Source organism: Cardiocondyla obscurior, linkage group LG20 (assembly GCF_019399895.1).
Source record: "Cardiocondyla obscurior isolate alpha-2009 linkage group LG20, Cobs3.1, whole genome shotgun sequence".
NCBI lineage: Eukaryota > Metazoa > Arthropoda > Insecta > Hymenoptera > Formicidae > Cardiocondyla > Cardiocondyla obscurior.
Genome location: NC_091883.1, coordinates 1378475 through 1396972, shown reverse-complemented (window position 1 = coordinate 1396972; position 18498 = coordinate 1378475). Strand labels below are relative to the sequence as shown.

The 18498-nt window shown below is 41.8% G+C and overlaps 1 protein-coding gene and 1 long non-coding RNA gene across 2 annotated transcripts in view; one reads left to right on the top strand and one right to left on the bottom strand.

The window, feature by feature from the left end:
• LOC139110345 (uncharacterized) overlaps window positions 1-18498 on the bottom strand; it is a 35770-nt gene that overhangs the window by 4114 nt on the left and 13158 nt on the right. The gene's annotated exons all lie outside the window — the stretch shown is intronic.
• Window positions 11746-15948, top strand: LOC139110289 (uncharacterized). Its single transcript, XM_070669936.1, has 2 exons — window positions 11746-11926; window positions 12233-15948. Exons 1-2 carry the CDS (start codon window positions 11795-11797, stop codon window positions 15578-15580), a joined length of 3480 nt encoding a protein of 1159 aa, XP_070526037.1. The 5' UTR covers window positions 11746-11794; the 3' UTR covers window positions 15581-15948.

Below are 18498 nucleotides of genomic sequence, written 5' to 3'. Positions count from 1 at the left end.
TTATTTAATTTCGATAAACGCGTGACGAGCTTCGCAAAATCTGTGCTGAGCATTTACGGGCACTTGAGCATTTCAAACAATACGCCATACTTGCGCAGCTATACACCATAGCTATCCCTCACTGATTGCAATCTGCGTAACGGTCGGCCAGTATATCGCTTTAAACATTAATACGAAATCTTGTTTAAGCGTCGGTGTAACGTTTGCTTAGGCCGTGAAATTTCGGTTAGAAGTGCACTTAGTCCCCGAGTACATACGGAATTTAGTTTCTGTATCGCGTTACCACGGTAACTGGCTGACCGTGTACGGTTCTCCATCCTGCGGTCGGATAGGCTCACCAGCATCCCTTTAGAAGTTTGGGATGAAGTCGGCGCGGAGAGCCATAGAAGAGGAAGAGAATAGGAGAGAGACGAAGACGCGCGAAGGCAGAATCGAAGAATCCCTACCGCGAGGGATGTCGGAAGGGTGAAATGTTAAAGCGACTTCCCCGTGACGAATTATTTTGCGAAAGCACCCGACGCGAGAGGCGCAACGCGAGAAAATAGAGCATCTAGAACGAAACTGTAACAACCGACCTGTCATCCTTGATCCTGTCATCCGTGCCTAGTTTAGATCGTAAACGGGTTTTCCTCGGAGAACAGCTTTGCGCTCGGGTCTCGTATATAATGCGTTATCGCGCAACAAGGCCAACGAAAGGACGCGTTAACGCGATAAAACCGTGCCGCCGCTGTCAACGCCGTGCATGATCTCGAATTACTATGCGTCGGCGGTTGCGATCACGCATAGGGATGTCGTCCGCGAGAAGTAACCGTGTGTAAAATGATCTCCCGCAACGACCGCTATTTTTTGCATCGTTAATTTTATTTCTCGCGCTACCACCACCGCCACCACCACCGCAAGAGCGGTTTCGCTTGATCATCCGGTTAGACTCGAATCCCTCGATCTGACGTTCATCGTTTAATGAATGCCATTGGCAGATTCGATTAAAACGCGCGACTTCGCAAGTTCTTTGTCCCTGTATTAATTATTATTGAGCTGACAAAGAAAACGTCTGGTTTTAATATTATCTATCGCGTCGAGGAAAGTTTAAACTGGGCAAGAACGAAACGGAAGCGAATTTGGTTGCGACGAGAAAGAGGATAAACGTCATGGTTGTAAACGCGCCTCCGACAGGGCATTAAAAATGATATTTTCACGCTCGACGTGGACCCTCCGGAATATCCTGCACCTAGTTACGGTCTTGCGGGCTATATACTTGGCGAACGTAAATGCGCGCTTCACGGAGCCTCCCCCCCAGTTATTCAGCCTTCTCTCGGGCTGGGTGCAGCGCGCTTCCTGGCATCCGGAACGAAATCTCTACCGACACGTCATTCCGACGTCCACGGCCCGGCGGAATCCTGAGGGGCGGCGGCGCCGAGGGCGAGCGTTTCTCTCATCCCCTCAGTGCACGACGGTGGCTCTTAACACGGCGTGTCAAGTCGGGAAACCATCGTCGTGAAAGCATCTGCTCGTTCGCGCTCTGAAGATTAAAAAAGTTCCCTATCGTTTCAACGTTGAAGCGCGAACGCTGCGCGTTCTCGGCAAAACGTCGAGAACGAGGTAAAAAGCCGCGAGAGTCGAGGTGCGAGAAAGAGAGAAAAGAGTGGACGATATTGCCGCGTTTTTCAAACGCGTCTAAGCGTTCATGTAGACTCTCGTATCGAGTCCGTACGTGTTTCCATCAGCGTCTTCTCGGGCACGACGTCGTCGTGAGGTCAGACGACGAACACGTTCCTCTCTCCCGGCGACGCAATTGCGGTGCAATTGTAACTTACGTTCGTTCGTTCGTTTCAACCGCGTTTGCACCGCGCAATTTCTCGACGGCAAGAACTGGCGATATGGGCTTCGTAAACGACGAGTTGCGCCGTTATTTGACATCTCGAACGACGTGACATTTCGCCGCGACGTTTCGACGATCTCGCGACAGTGAAATGCGGCAAGCGCGAGAAGCGGATGCCCGAAATCTCTAGGTGAATTCTACGAAAACGCGAGGAGATAGCCGCGCCGCGCGTTTCTCTTGCCGCCGCTTTAATGCGGCATGTCACGTCGGCAGTCGTCACCGCGCGTAAAGCATCTGCTCATCAGCTCACACCCGAGAGATTAAAAAGTTTTTTTCCGGGAAACCTCGTGACAATATTGCTCTCATCGCGCACGGGCAACCAGCCAGAAGTCGCCGTACTGATGTAGCCGTGGGTATGCGTTGGACTTTTTTCTTTTTTTTTTTTTTTTTTTTACGGGAATGATAACCGGGCTGAGATTTCTCGGCGATTCTCCGATCGTATGACGACTCACTCGTGCGCAAACCGCTTGATAAAAGAGCTCCCGGCGATTAATACACGGTACTACAAAGTATAAGGAAATTTAATAGTTGGCTGCAAGCGACAGGCGTTACCTTGGCTTTTCGATTGTAATCCGGACTGCAACGTATGTATGTATGTGTGTACAATTCGAAATATACGGGGTGTATCAACGAAGCGACATTTCCCACTGACAAACGACTGTAGATAAAGCTGATCTTTTCGCTTGAAATGAAATTGCATCCGTGATTCCTACAAGCGATGGCTTTTTTCCTCATGATTCGTATAAAGCTTAGATCGCAAACTATTGGCAATCACGTAATTTATACGTTTCAACAACCTTTAAAAAATAAAAAAATAAAAAACAAACAGGGAAGGAGACTCTCATTGTCCGAGTGATTTGCGCAACGTTTGTGCAAGCAAAATATTGATACGCGAAATCTGTATGAAAAAAACCGCGATGTATAAATTCATTCAGTTAGAAAATTAAATTTGCTAAAAAATATAATCTTACAAATTAATTTATTCATATCTTTGTTGATTTCATTGATTTAATAATATTTTAAATTTTGTCTAAAATTAAATAACTCTGTTATATCTTGCAAGAAATAAGCTAAAAAGAAAATCAGTTCTCGTTGAATGTCTTTATCGGAAAAAAGATTACATAAATCGCGAAAACAAGAGTTGTATAAGCAGATTATATAAATCGCCAATATCATAATCACTCATCGGAAAATATGGCCATCGTTATACTTCTTTAACGATTTATCAGTTTTCAAAGAGACAATCTTTTTCACTTCGCTGATTTTTACTTTATATAATTACGACATTTATTGGACGTTTGATAACAAAAGATATTGACAAATTCTGCCAATAAACACATCGCTGCTCCTAAACATTGATCGAATAAAGACATTGACTTTTTAAAAATCTATCAAAATGTATTCAATTAAATGGCGTTCTATAAAACCGATAGACCTTCTGTTTTTAGAATACGATCTCGTAAAGTTTCGGACCGATATTCTTCCACGCCAAGAAAGTATCCCGCAGCCGATGCAGTATTCTGAATAATCGAACATCTAATATGGTAATAAATTACGCTCGATATTCGCTATCCAATTTCTCCATACGAATACAGTCGTGATATTAAAAGTGTAATCTCATCATCAAGATTTGGAACCCGAGAAATATAATTTTTTATGATCTTTATCTATATTTTGTATTAAAAAAAAAAAAGAAAAAAAAAAGGAGAAGATTTGAAAAGGAATATAACGCAAGTAATACTTGCTCTACATTGTAAGAGTAGTGCTAGAAGATTGTCCTATATCTTTGTAATGTCTCACAACTATCCACTTTGAATCGTTTCCGTGGAATAGTCTGTGTCTCGGGATAAATCCCCTTTCATATCTCCCTGCTTTCATTGCCGGCATCGTACGAATCTGTTCTACTTTTCGGTCCGCGTTCGCTCGCAACACTTTTCCCAGGCATTAAAGCGTGAAGAGCGCGGCGGGCAAAGGGGAATGGGGCGCTATATGTTCTTCCTGCTCGATTTATATCGGCCATGCCACGGCGACGTGAGCAATAATAGGAACTCTAGACAGGGACTCCACGGTGCAAACGTGGTCATCACGCTTATATTTAAACCGATTCTCAATTGCATTCGTTTCGTACCGCCATGGTTAGCTGCGCCCGTTGTTACACCCAGACACGTATTTTACCCGGCGTGTTTTATTGCCACTTCACATCGCGTACCGTAGCGCTGTTTATTCAATTTATTCCGGAAGGTGATCGATAGGAGAAAGATAATTTTGTCGCTTTCTCTGTCGATTTCAACTCCCGACTACTTATCCCGCTGCCCTTCCCTATTTAAACTTTATTCAATTTAACGCGTTGCGCGGAGAGAAAAAAATTACGGCTGACGACACGATTGCTTTTTGAACGCAAACACGACGGGTGCCCATTTCGCCTTTGAGGACGCAAGATGCGATTCGGGGGATGAGGAGCAGACAGGCGTAACGAAGATCCCCCATGTGAGCCTTTGTTTCTCCCTGTTGACTCGTTCGGCGCCGCAACGGGAAATTAACACCGCGATTCCGTTTTCTACATACCGCCACCCGTATTGTTATTCCCCCGAAAGGCAGTCCAAAATTTGTCACGAGAGTACGTATACTTTGATATTAGATGGGTACCCACATGACGATTGTCACGTCGTTAGAATGCCGCGGCGTCTGTCACGAGTTACGATTTATGTTTCCAGCCCGGTACTTATCACGCCGGCGACTTGAGGATAATTGCCTGCGTCGTTATGAATGCATAAAATGTTTGAACGCGACATACGTGCTAAACCGCTCCCGCGCAATATTTCATTCGCGCAACCTGCAAACATCACGCGCGACGCAGCAAACAAACAGGGCGTATCTGCGCGTGAGTAATATTATTTATTAATATTCGTGAATAGACGACGACGTTACGAAAATTAATGTGATTTAGATACGGACCTCGGGTCGGCCGTGTGTCATCGCGCAAAAATACGCGCGCGCTAAACTGTTAACAGAACGTTCGCGATAATTTCGCAACGGTTTGCTCTTTAATTTTACTTTTATTTTTAAACGTTCGAGCCCAGCGTTAGTCCAAAGGGTATTGTTACGCGCGCATTGAGTGCGGTTTATTAATTAAACGTTCGTTTTGTAGATCCGCGCGAACATTATTTTGCGCTCAACACGCTTTCTTCTGCGGTAATAACCGGCCAGCCGGTCTTGCCAGCCGAGTTCGCGCTGGTCGCACAAAAAGAATGCAACGCGCCGCGGCCGCCGCCGGTAAAAAAAAAAGACGATCCCTGTAGCTCGTTACATTGCACCTACCCGTAGCGTCGGGTGCTGCGTGAGCCAATCAGATAACCGTTAACAGTGCCGAAAAAGATCGTTCGGGGGAATTAATCGTGTCGTTCATATCTCGTTTAGCTTCTCCTCAGAGAAATTACCGCAGTTGGCACCGTATCGATCCATCATCCCGAATATCGGTGGTGCACGAATCTCACAGCCGCCCGTAACGTCGACCTTAACGTTCTCTTAATCGCCGGAACGATATTTTGTGCCGCGCGTGTAGCGTATGAGATGAACCAAGGTTTTTCAGCGAGATACTTTATACATATATATGTACATGCACGTAGAAAAAAAAACGAGCAGCTTGCCTGCTGTCTTTGCCGGTTAAAAATAAAAACGATTTCACGCTTCGCGTATTGTTGGCGTAAAAAATAGAAATATAAAAAGGGTCTCTACCTGCACCCGCCGCACGCTGCGGCGCCGATAAGTTTATGCTACTTAGCGGTTTACTTAGCGTAAGCGTATGCAAAAGAAAAATCTTTCTTTTGCATTTGCAAAAAAATGTATAGCAAAATATGCTAAGACTGAAAAACTGGTCTTTTACGTTTATCTACGTTAAAAAAATTATCGACTTACCTATATACGAGATATTATTAAAACATTAATGCAATAAATATTCAGATTAATATTCGAATCAATATTCAGATTAAACTTTGAATTTAAATAATACGTTGAGTTTAAACAACGAATGAAAAATGCATAGACAAATTACTATTATAATAATTAATCGCTTGCTATTCAAATAATGTTCCGCGACATATTGCACGTGTCTTATTATAGAAAAAAAAAATGTTAATTGCGCTTCCTATTAGTATGTTGATACGCGTGGAAAATGTCGGCTGGGAGCAACCATTCTGATAACCCCTCAGATATTCTGCGGCACATGCGACACGACCCGCCGCTCGCTCGCCCAGCATATACATATACATATACTATACACGAGGGCTTACAATGTGAAAAAAAAAAAAAAAACCATCCCGCCATCCGTACGCGTGAAATTTTCCGCGCCTCCTGGGCGTGGAGCCGCCTGCACGCGATTATACGACTCACACGGCCGGGACGAATGCCTCTTTGTGTTTGCCACGAGCACTGTCATTTCGTCACGTGGCGTAATAAGCGCCGACAGGCCGACACGACGTATTTTGTCGAGATTCGTAAACGAGATAGCGACGTCGGGGGCTCTCGGCCTCACACCGGGCCCCGTTCCCTCGCGAGAAACAGGGACCGCGGGAGCGGGTAATCGTTTACCTGCGGACGAACGGGGGGATTTACCTTCAGGTGAGGAGCCGCGGCCCGTCCGGCCGCACTACAAGGAACGTCCGAGGAGCGCTTTATGGGAAATATACGGTCCCGATGTTAAGTGGCCCGCGAGTCGTAAAATTACAAGGTGCGCGCCGGCGTACCGGACGCCCCCGTCGTAATTTCACGGGTCGTGGATCTACACACCGATAACGCGCGCTCATGAGGCTAACCCGACAACGGCGGTCAGTTTTTCCTAATGAACCATCGGACATCGCATTTTTACGCTAACTAACCGCCTCGAAGTAAACAGCGTTCCGCAGATTCGACGAGAAAAAAACTGGACTCCTTGGGTCTCTAGCGAGAAGTTTCTTTACCTTTCTCTGTTGGATATCGCAGGAGATGACTAAAATACGCTTTCGATGAATCTACTTCCGTTCCTCGTGAACGCATCGGTTGTACGAGTGATTTGCTTAAATATACTTGTGTAAAAAATAATTGATTTTTAACAGTTGACATAGATCGAATTTATATACATTTACAATTGCATACACATGTACGAAATAAAAAAAAAAAAAAAGCAAAATAAAGATCCAATCAAGACTAGTGCAACTGCAGTTTTGCAGTTTGCTTCGTTATGTCAATGAAAAATCGTTTCTACCCGATAAAATTGCATTGTTATCGACTATATTTCCGATGTTTTTGTTCAGCATTTGAAAAAATATCCCGACGTATTATTTTTACCGTCCACAGATTAAACCACAGTAACAGTTGAACGCGTTATTTACGGATATATTTTTCATTCCGAGGATTAATTTTGATTTTATCCGAAACATTAGAATTTACATAAAGTCTCATCTTTTCATTTCTATTGTTTTATTTTATTTAGAGAAAGTCATACGTTTCCAACTTTGCAGATTGATATTGTATTAATAACAAAATGTATTTAAAAGAATATTTTTTCGTAGGATGAAACAAAAATAAAACGCATTTTTATAATAAAAATGAAAAAAGAAAGAAAGAGCGAAAAAGAGGGAAAGCGATAAGAAGAAAGAGAGCCCATTCTCGTGTCACCTTTCAACAGTTAATCGAAATTTCTCGATGAAACTGTTGCATTGGTGTCCAGATATTAAGTTTAAGAGTTTCCACATAACGTCGACGCATACTTCTGCATAAAAGTCAATAGAGAGAAAGGTATTGCATAGAGTGGAAGTCGGGTATCAAAGGTGAAGAACATAAAAGGCAACCCTCTCTACGTCGAAACAGAGATTGGCACTCGCGATTGATACACGCGTGCTTGATTTTCACTTGTTCTTTGAAGAGCCCTGTCCAAGTTCACCGTCTTGTCGCGAATGAATCATGCCCGAAACTCCGTCCGAGTTCTCTTTGAAATTTTCGGATCGGCAATACGTCAAGCGTGAAAAGAAACCGTGAAACGACCGTCGTGAACGTGCCGAGGCGTCGCGTCGACGAGACACTTTCCATTCGGGTTTCCGAAAGTGACCACTCCAGACCGCCGTTTGTAATTCATGAAAATATTTGGCCTAGATATTGGGGCCAATAAAAATTGTTTTGTCTCTACAGGGGGGCTCACGGCCGCCGGATGGAGAGCCCCGACCCTACATTCGCACGCGCGGGGATCGAATTCGCGAATACGTCCGATCCATTATCCAACAGTAGCCCGCATCCGTACAACCCTCGACGATCGATCTTACTATCGCGCTATCTCGGTGGACTAACAAGGAGCTCCTATCGGAATTATGCCCCCCTGAGTTGAAATGATGCGAGTCATCCGCAATAATGAAATAAATCCGATACGTCGCTTAATCCAATACACTTTCGTCTATGTTAGTCGACTGGCATCCCTAATAAATTGTTCGAATAGCTGGTAACTAAATTTGAGAACGATTCTTCGATATCTCAAAGAGTTTCTCCAGCTGAAATTATTTTTATAACGATACATCCATAAATGTTTTTTTTTTTTCTTTTTTAAGCGATATCGTTCGTACGTACATTTATCAAATTAACTGACTCGTTTTTTAATGCAAATATGAATGCATACACTAACGGCAGATAGTGCAAACTAGTTAGAAGTACGAAGAGCAGGTTTGGGCAAGCGATTACGTGCGGTCACATGAACCAGATAGCGGTTTACGAGTCATTGAACATGAAGCCATTGAGCGAGAAACTGATGTATAATCTACAGTATTACTCCAACTCACATGTCTCTATTGCAACGATATACCGGTAGTTACCATCTTAAAAAAAAAGGAACTAAATGTATTTTCGATTTTTAATGTAAAAATCCCGGCATGAATTTAAATAAAAATTATTTTATTACTATACTTTTATTTTACCGTTCATTAATATGTAATTTCTTTGTTATTTTATAAATATTTACGTAATAATACATTTATTGTGTAGAGATATTATTTGATCATTTATTAATTTATTTATTAATAAGTTCATATATGCTTTCATGTATTAATTCGTATAATTACAGTTAATATAGTATTTTGCGACGAAGTTTTACCAAATCGGAGCGTATTTCATACCGCTCTGGTCAAAATGACAGTTTTTGAACAATGCTACGTTTTTATATGGGGCAAAGCGTGATATTTACGATGACCATTCTATTTTCATGGAAATCAGGTCGCGCAATCCTTCATCATAAGTCGGAAAGTTTTAATTACGGTACGGATAATGATGACAAACGATGCGTAATACGTATGCAATATCGGTGTCACTGCAAGGAGAAAATATGTTCACAGTCAGCCATTTGTGTGCCTGCTCAGGACAAGATGCATTGATGGTTGATTGATACCTCACCTAGTTCAATATTTATCGAATTGATGCTCTCTGATTGACATCGAGCTTTTGGAAATTTATAGTATGAAGCGAATAAAATTCTCTATTTTTACGCAACACGCGTAGACGATAATGGACGTGAAATAATAATGTCAGCGTATGACGAAATTAGTTCCAATGACGATGAATCAAAAATACTTTCGACGATACCCTTTGTTGGATTTAATAGTAAAATTAAAATGTTTAATGAAGCAATTTATAAAATGTGCCGTACTTAATTCGATATTTACTTCATATTTCATTTCGATTGTAACTCATGCGAGATATTTTTCATTTAACTCGTTAACGCAAGGCTGTGAAACGTTTTTCGCCTGAAAGATAGAATAAGAAATAACAAGTCAGCCCGATAAATGCGAGAAAGTGCATAGTCGGGATTTAAGTCGAACGGGAATCGTGGAAATACGAGCATACGCGCGCGTGTACGGGGAAAAGAAGAATGGGAAAAGGTAAGTTTCTTTCCACGATGTTCGTGATCGCTTGTACTCGCGGGCAGTGATTAGGAGCGATGCGTGAAACGTTCGTAACGTTAATGAAAGAAGAGATCGCCGGTACGTGACGTGCCATTTCCACTCGCGGTCAGATCAAGCGGAGAATTTTATCCTCTGTAGCGGATTGTTCTCGCCCGACGTGACGGCGTTTATTGGTTCGATACACGGGTCTCTCTTCTTCTCGGCGTTAATAAAAAGCATCAGCCGATATTATCCGCCGGATGACGGCGGGCTGCGCGAGCTGCTAGCACCTCTTGATAGTATAAAAAATGGCATCCCTGTGGCCAGCAGCAGCGTGGCTACGTGACGTGAGTAATTACCAGCAGCCGCGTGAACACATACGCAATACCGGGAGATGAGATAGTGCGGCGCATCTACATATTGGGACGAAAAACGTTTCAAAGGCGATCGTTAAGCATTTCCTCTTTCTCTTCGTGTAGCACATAACAGTGACTTGTATTCCATCGTAGCATTAAATAAAAGTTTTAAAATATCTTCTAATTATTTTTAATAAAGCAAGCAATTGCTAGATTACTATCTAAATTTTTTTTTTTTTTTTAAGTCAAATTAAATTAAGTTCATTTATCAATATAATTGAATTAAATAAATCATTTCAATTTGTTAATAAAAGACACGGATCCTATATTCTTGCGTCATATATCGAATATACTCGTTGTAGAAAAAAAAGCACAATTTAATTCGACTGCAATTTGCATGGCAAACATTTCGAATGAAATACAAACGACATATTATCTCTGATTCACTCACCAGTTATTTATAGATTGCTAATTGAACAAAATAATGAGGATATTATAACAGCCGTGATCTCAACAAGATAAGATTTCTTATCTATTTAATGTTTAATTTGTACATTCATCTTTTCAGATTTTTTCGCGTATTTTATTCGACGATGATAGGATAAACTGTTCGTCAATTTTATATGGTTTGTTCATTTCAGTAAAGTCTATTACTAGTTCTGCATCCGTAAAAGCCGTAAAGCTACTACCGTAGCTACTCACTTAGCTAATTCTTACGATCTCACGTACCATAAGCTGACGCGGCTGAAAATGATGAGTCTGAGATTCGAGATTACACACGTACCGAGGAACACGTTTCGAGTTATGGCGTTGAATATGAAACGCTCCTTCGTGTTGAATTTATGAAAAGGAATTAATTTGCACGATATGGCCGACAGAGTTACGAGGATTACAAAAAGAAAAGAAAAAAAAAAGAAAGAAATTGCGACAATAATACTGATACAAGCGAAAAAAGTAAAGTGAACATAATTATTAATTTAAAAAATATCTACGAAATAGTAACGTAAAAATTTTTTAACAAATTATTGCGCTACCACCAGCGAACATAATAGAGTAAATTTAAAATATATAAATGTTTGTTCACATTCCAAGGAACAATGTCAAATAGGATATGTGATAAATTGTGATAAAGTCTTTGAAATATTCCACTATTTCGCTGAATCACATACGATGTCTCTTGTTTTCCAGGTTGCGTTATTTGATCCTGATTAACAACGTACTTGCGTCAGAGAAGTCTGCTACTACTTAAATAATCACACGTGCTATGTTTATCGGTGGTATTAACGTTATCAGACCCCCAATGAGCATCAAGTCAAAAATAATAATTCGAAGCAACGTCAATTTAACGCCATAAATCTCATTAAGCGTTGAATACTTTAATCTGGATGATATTTTTATATTAATTTAAAATAAAATATTATTAATATGTTAGGTAAAAAAAATTTCTAAAAACTTAAGGAGAAAAACGGAAGATGAAACAAATGCTCTTACGTAAGACGTCGTCACATCTGTTGTCAACAAGTAAAAATCTGTGAGTTAATAACGAGTCTCTTAGAGAAGTTAAGCATAAGAACTGATAACGCAAAGATATAAATACGTTCGCCAACTACCGATCGAACAATACGGTTTTGGTTAACAGACAGTCGCAAACTTAATTTTACAACATGAAGCTCTTATTCCTTGTGCTTCTGTGCCTTACGTTGGCTTCCTGCAGACACTTAAATTATCAGGATAATTTTGAAATAGGAGAACGTGCAGATGGAGATTACCTCGTTACAAATAGAACTGTTTTTAAGGTAAAAATTTCACTATTTTAATCTAAATTATTTCACACGTATACGTCAACTTTACAATAATTTATTTCACAATCTTGTATAATACAGGTATTAATTATCAAAAAAACCGAAAATAATTTTATTACATAATGTGATTGAATTTAATAAATTCATAGAATAAAATTTGACAGATATTTTAAATAATGCATTATTTTATCGATGAGAAATTTTTAGATAATTAAGTTTAAATAACCGAAATAATTACAACCAAGTTTTTTATTATTAACATCAAAAATTTATTATAAAAATTCTATTTGTAACTTGCAGCCATCTCTCCCATGGAAACCTATGATAATTACGGTTGGTGTAAGAGCTCCAACAAATGCTATACTGACTAACGTTAAAATCACTAACGAAAGAAATAAACAGACACAGTTTATACCAAAATCTCTTAGTGAATCAGATGTAGCAGTGTTAGTGTTGGGTAAACGTGGAGAAGGAATGTTTGTACACATAGAAGCATACGCAAAAAGTACTTTAACAACACCTGCTCCATGTATTAGTAAATCTGACAGTGGAGAAAGCAGCATATCTAGTAGCGAAGAAAGTGAAAGCACATCTAACAGCGAAAGCAAAAGCACATCTGAAAGTAGTGAAGAAAGCAAAAGCACATCTGAAAGTAGTGAAGAAAGCAAAAGTTCATCTGACAGTAGCGAAGAAAGTAACAGCTCATCTGACAGTAGCGAAGAGAGTAAAAGCACAGCTAAAAGTGATGAAGATAACAACAGCATATCCGATAGCGACAACGGAAATAATGTATCTGATAGTAACGAAGGAAAAAATAGTAAGTCCAATGAAGAAAGTAATAATTCAGAGGAAAATAACAATGGAAACAATAGCGAATCGAACGAAAGCGAAGAAAATAATAAGTCTGCCGAAAATAGTGGCGGAAATGACAGCAAACCTGGTGACAATAACAAACCGGGCGACGGAGCAGGTAACGACGGCCAGCCTGGCAACGGAGAAGGAAACGACGGCAAACCTGGGGATAATAACAAACCGGGCGACGGAGAAGGCAGCGACGGCCAGCCTGGCAAGGGAGAAGAAAACGACGGCAAACCGGGTAACGGAGGAGGAAACGACGCTCAACCTGGTGACAATAACGAACCGGGCGACGGAGAAGGCAGCGACGGCCAGCCTGGCAACGGAGATGGAAACGACGGCGAACCTGGGGATAATAACAAACCGGGCGACGGAGAAGGCAGCGACGGCCAGCCTGGCAACGGAGAAGAAAACGACGGCAAACCGGGTAACGGAGGAGGAAACGACGCTCAACCTGGTGACAATAACGAACCGGGCGACGGAGAAGGCAGCGGCGGCCAGCCTGGCAACGGAGAAGAAAACGACGGCAAACCGGATAACGGAGGAGGAAACGACGCTCAACCTGGTGACAATAACGAACCGGGCGACGGAGAAGGCAGCGACGGCCAGCCTGGCAACGGAGATGGAAACGACGGCGAACCTGGGGATAATAACAAACCGGGCGACGGAGAAGGCAGCGACGGCCAGCCTGGCAACGGAGGAGGAAACGGCGCTGAACCTGGTGACAATAACGATCCGGGCGACGGAGAAGGCAGCGACGGCCAGCCTGGAAACGGAGAAGAAAACGACGGCAAACCGGGTCACGGAGGAGGAAACGACGCTGAACCTGGTGACAATAACGAACCGGGCGACGGAGAAGGCAGCGACGGCCAGCCTGGCAACGGAGATGGAAACGACGGCAAACCGGGTAACGGGGGAGGAAACGACGCTGAACCTGGTGACAATAACAAACCGGGCGACAGAGAAGGGAACGACGGCCAGCCTGGTAACGGAGAAGGAAACGTCGGCGAACCTGGGGATAATAACAAACCGGACGACGGAGAAGGCAACAACGGCCAGCCTGGCGACGGAGATGGAAACGACGGTGAACCAAGCAACGGAGAAAGTAACGACGGCGAACCGAATAACGGGGGAGGAAACGACGATAAACCTGGTGACAATAACGAACCAAGCGACGGAGAAGGGAACGACGGCCAGCCTGGCGACGAAGAAGGAAACAACGACCAACCTGGCGACGGAGATGGAAACAACGGTGAACCGAGTAACGGAGGAGAAAACGATAATGAACCTAGTGACAATAACGAACCGAGCAACGGAGAAGGAAATGACGGCCAACCTGGCGACGGAGATGGAAACGACGGTAAACCAGGCGACGGCAAAGGAAACGACGGCAAACCGAATAACGGGGGAGAAAACGACGATAAACCTGGTGACAATAACGAACCGAGCGACGGAGAAGGGAACGACGGCCAGCCTGGTGACGGAGAAAAAAACGATGGCGAACCGGGTAACGGAGGAGGAAACGACAATGAACCTAGTGACAATAACGAGCCGAGCGAGGGAGAAGGAAATAACGGCCAACCTGGCGACGGAGATGGAAACGACGGTAAACCAGACGACGGCGAAGGAAACGACGGCGAACCGAATAACGGGGGAGAAAACGACGATAAACCTGGTGACAATAACGAACCGAGCGACGGAGAAGGGAACGACGGCCAGCCTGGTGACGGAGAAAAAAACGATGGCGAACCGGGTAACGGAGGAGGAAACGACAATGAACCTAGTGACAATAACGAGCCGAGCGAGGGAGAAGGAAATAACGGCCAACCTGGCGACGGAGATGGAAACGACGGTAAACCAGACGACGGCGAAGGAAACGACGGCGAACCGAATAACGGGGGAGAAAACGACGATAAACCTGGTGACAATAACGAACCGAGCGACGGAGAAGGGAACGACGGCCAGCCTGGCGACGGAGAAGGAAACGACGGCGAACCGGGTAGTGGAGGAGGAAATGACGGCCAACCTGGCGACAAAGAAAGCAACGACGGCCAACCTGGCGACGAAGAAGGCAACGACGACCAACCTGACAACGGAAAAGGAAACGACGGTGAACCAGGTAATGGAGGAGGAAATGACGGCCAACCTGGCGACAGAGAAGGCAACGACGGCCAACCTGGCGTCGGAGAAGGAAACGACGGCGAACCGGGTAGTGGAGGAGGAAATGACGGCCAACCTGGCGACAAAGAAAGCAACGACGGCCAACCTGGCGACGAAGAAGGCAACGACGACCAACCTGACAACGGAAAAGGAAACGACGGTGAACCAGGTAATGGAGGAGGAAATGACGGCCAACCTGGCGACGGAGAAGGCACCGACGGCCAACCTAGTGAAAACAACCAAGCGGACGACGTAGAAGGAAACAACGGCGAATCTGATGACGGAAAAGACAACATAAACCAACCTGATGACAATAATACAACTGAAGCCGTAGAAGAAAATAATGGCAAATCAGATAACGGGGAAGAAAATAATGGTGAACCAAATAACAATGATAAATCTGATAACGAAAATGGAAACAACGGCGAATTAGGCAACGGAGAAGAAAACGATGGTAAATCTGATAACGTGGAAGAAAATAACTCAACTAAGGCGGATAATGATGACAGCGATACACCTATTGTTAGCGAAGTTAATAATAATGAAGGAATTACCGAATCTAATACCAAAAATGATACCTTTACCACACTTGATTTTGAGAATGGGAGCAGTGGTGCACCCACATCTGAATAAAAATACAATGAATCTAACGGTAAAAACAACAACATATCTGAACCTGATGAACGCAACACCAAAAATGGAAATGGAAATAACGCCATTCCCGAAAATAGTAAATGAAACAATAACGCATCCAATGATGGTTCTAAAAAGAACAGCATACTTAGTTATTAAAATGAAAACGATAGCAAATCTAATAATAACAATGACGACAACAACAACGCTAACAATTCTGGTGGTAACGATGTAAAACTTAGAAGATTAATTTATAATTTAGACTGAAAAAATTCTACAGAAGAGAATTTAATTTAAATTCGAAATATGTAACAATTATGATGTGTATTCTTACTTATATATAAATATAATATAAAATTAAGACTGCATTATACAATAGATTTATTATTTATTTAATATATGTATAATTGTGCATTGTAAGTTATTATTATTAAGAATATATAAATAATAATTTAATTTTATATTAATCTGTGTGTAACTTTGAAACACTAAAATCTTATAAATATTTTATATATTAATTTCTATAATATCAAGTTTAATTATTTCGCTAATATAATTTAATTTACTTTTAATAGGCACGTTATCTTCGATATTTACAAAAAATATCTTAATTGAACATATTTTCTCTTGTAAATATGTATTAATGACTTCTGTGTTTCGTCCTACCATTGTACATTTCCGAAAATGTATAAAGAACGTCACGACATTGTCGAATGCGACTAACGAAATGAGATTATCATCGCGGCTTATGTATTTCAAGAATCATCGGTTCCGTGACATGAAATATAATTTAGCAAACTTGAGAATTCTAAGCACAGACCTTTCGTGGGTAACGCGTTTCCACATGATGCTCCCTCAGCGACGGTTTAGGGGTGCATCGCACGTAAGCCACCGCTGTTACTTGATTCGCTTCATCTTCCATGGCCGGCTTAGAGAGAGATAGAGACTTTTTTATCTTACCCCCCTTCCCTTCTTTTTTTTATCCTACCTTCGTAGCGCGAGCTCGTGGAACTCCGCTTGTGAAAATTGTACTCCAATTTAGTAAGATCCGATTTGTATGGATGGTTGCATCCACGATATCAGACCAGAGTATCAGAGTGCAGAACAGCGCGGAATTTTGATGGCGACGATTGCGATAGATAGTATACATATCCATCCTATCAGTGAATGTTTGTCGCACATTCAAAAGATTAATATATCGCGATTTGCCTCCTCAAATGACTCTACACTTACATATATAAATAAATGTATCTTACGTGTATCATCTGCGCACATTCCGTGCAGTAAAGATCTTTTGTGTCTTCCCGTATCATGAAGATCAGAATCATTATACGAATAAACATGAAACAAACCTCGGTCAATTTCACGCAAGCACGATTTAAATTTAAGATGTAATAATTTACGCACGTGAAATTAATGCAAAGTGTACGGAATCAAATAATTTACCAAATTTATGTATGATATTAAAATATAAATTTCTCTCATAAATAAAAATTCAAAATTAATAAAATTATTTTATTACGTATTGTTATTTAAAGAGTTAAAATTTATTTCACGGTTTACTATCCAAGTTTCCGATCACGCACATTACTCTAAATACCAAGCAGATGTGTGCACATACGCACGTACACGTGCATGTGTGACGTTGCGTTAATGCATATATACGTCGCACCATTAGTACGTGCTCGAAGATAAGGACGCAAATCTCCTAGCTTAATGCTCCACTAATTAAACGACCACGTTCTATCAGAATAAGACTACACGATGAATTCTAGATTAAATGCTTTTGACGCGAATTAAATAATTTCAATTCTCAACGCTGATTAGATAACATTTATTCGATTCTACATTTTTTTATTCTTAGAGGGAGCGAAAAATGAGAAATAATCATAAACGAAGCACGAGAGATTTCTGAACTCGGTGGAATAAAGAAATTCCGCTGGGTGATATTAAATTTAACCTCGGGACAATAAAATACGAATAAAATTCGTCGCCATCAGTTTGATATAATAACGTGATTATTTGCAGCATCGGTATCTCATTATTCACATATATTTCTTTCTCGTTAAATCTATTCGTGTAACACGTTTCCTGTACGCATTGCAAACAATTTTTCATCGCATTAGTATTCCTCTGGCGTGATATTTCAACCAATCCCATGCAACAGACGTTATTTCCACAAACGATATACTTGAAATTGTACTGTATGCCAAACAGAAGGCATTGCGAGCCTTGATTCATCTTTTTCGCGCCCGGCGCAGCGCGGTCTGTAATTTTTCTATACGGCGGAAGCGCGCTTATCTGATCTGATGATATCCAAGCTTGGACGCAAATATCTAGATACGTTACACAAGGAAAAACGAGAACTACTTCAGTATCATCCTTTCTACATCTTTACTTTATCCTGAGGTAATGACGTCGTATCTTGACATTTCATCAGAACGAACAAGAGGACGAATTAATTGAATGGATGCCATTGGCTTGGCTTTTCTTTTGTACAACGCTGAAATCTAGCACAGCATGGACTTGTTAAAAGATAAGAAGAAATATTTGTGACGCGAACGTACGATACGAACGAATAACGCAATTAATAAATTATACTAAAATACTAAAATATTAATCGAGACAAAGAGAATGTCGATACTAGCGACGCGAGTAACTTGTAATTAAACTCCCAAATTAAGTTCGAGCCTATCAAGCGTGTGTGCGAAACGTGCGAGCAATTGCGACAATACAACAGACAATTATACGGCGCGAGTGATGAACGGCGCGTGCGAACTGATATGTTCGGCGAAAACAGTTGTCCATCAACAATTACACGGGCGCAAAGCGTCGCGCGACTTTTTGCTCGATCGGAAAATATTAATGAAACCAAAGCCCCCACGTTGAACCTTTTGCGCTCGCGTACAATACGCTCC

Bases quoted from the DNA above. Each gene is read 5' to 3' on its own strand.
- LOC139110289 (XM_070669936.1), top strand. From the start codon at position 11,795: ATGAAGCTCTTATTCCTTGTGCTTCTGTGCCTTACGTTGGCTTCCTGC. The intron at 11,927-12,232 runs GTAAAAATTTCA...TGTAACTTGCAG, and splicing joins CAAATAGAACTGTTTTTAAG to CCATCTCTCCCATGGAAACC.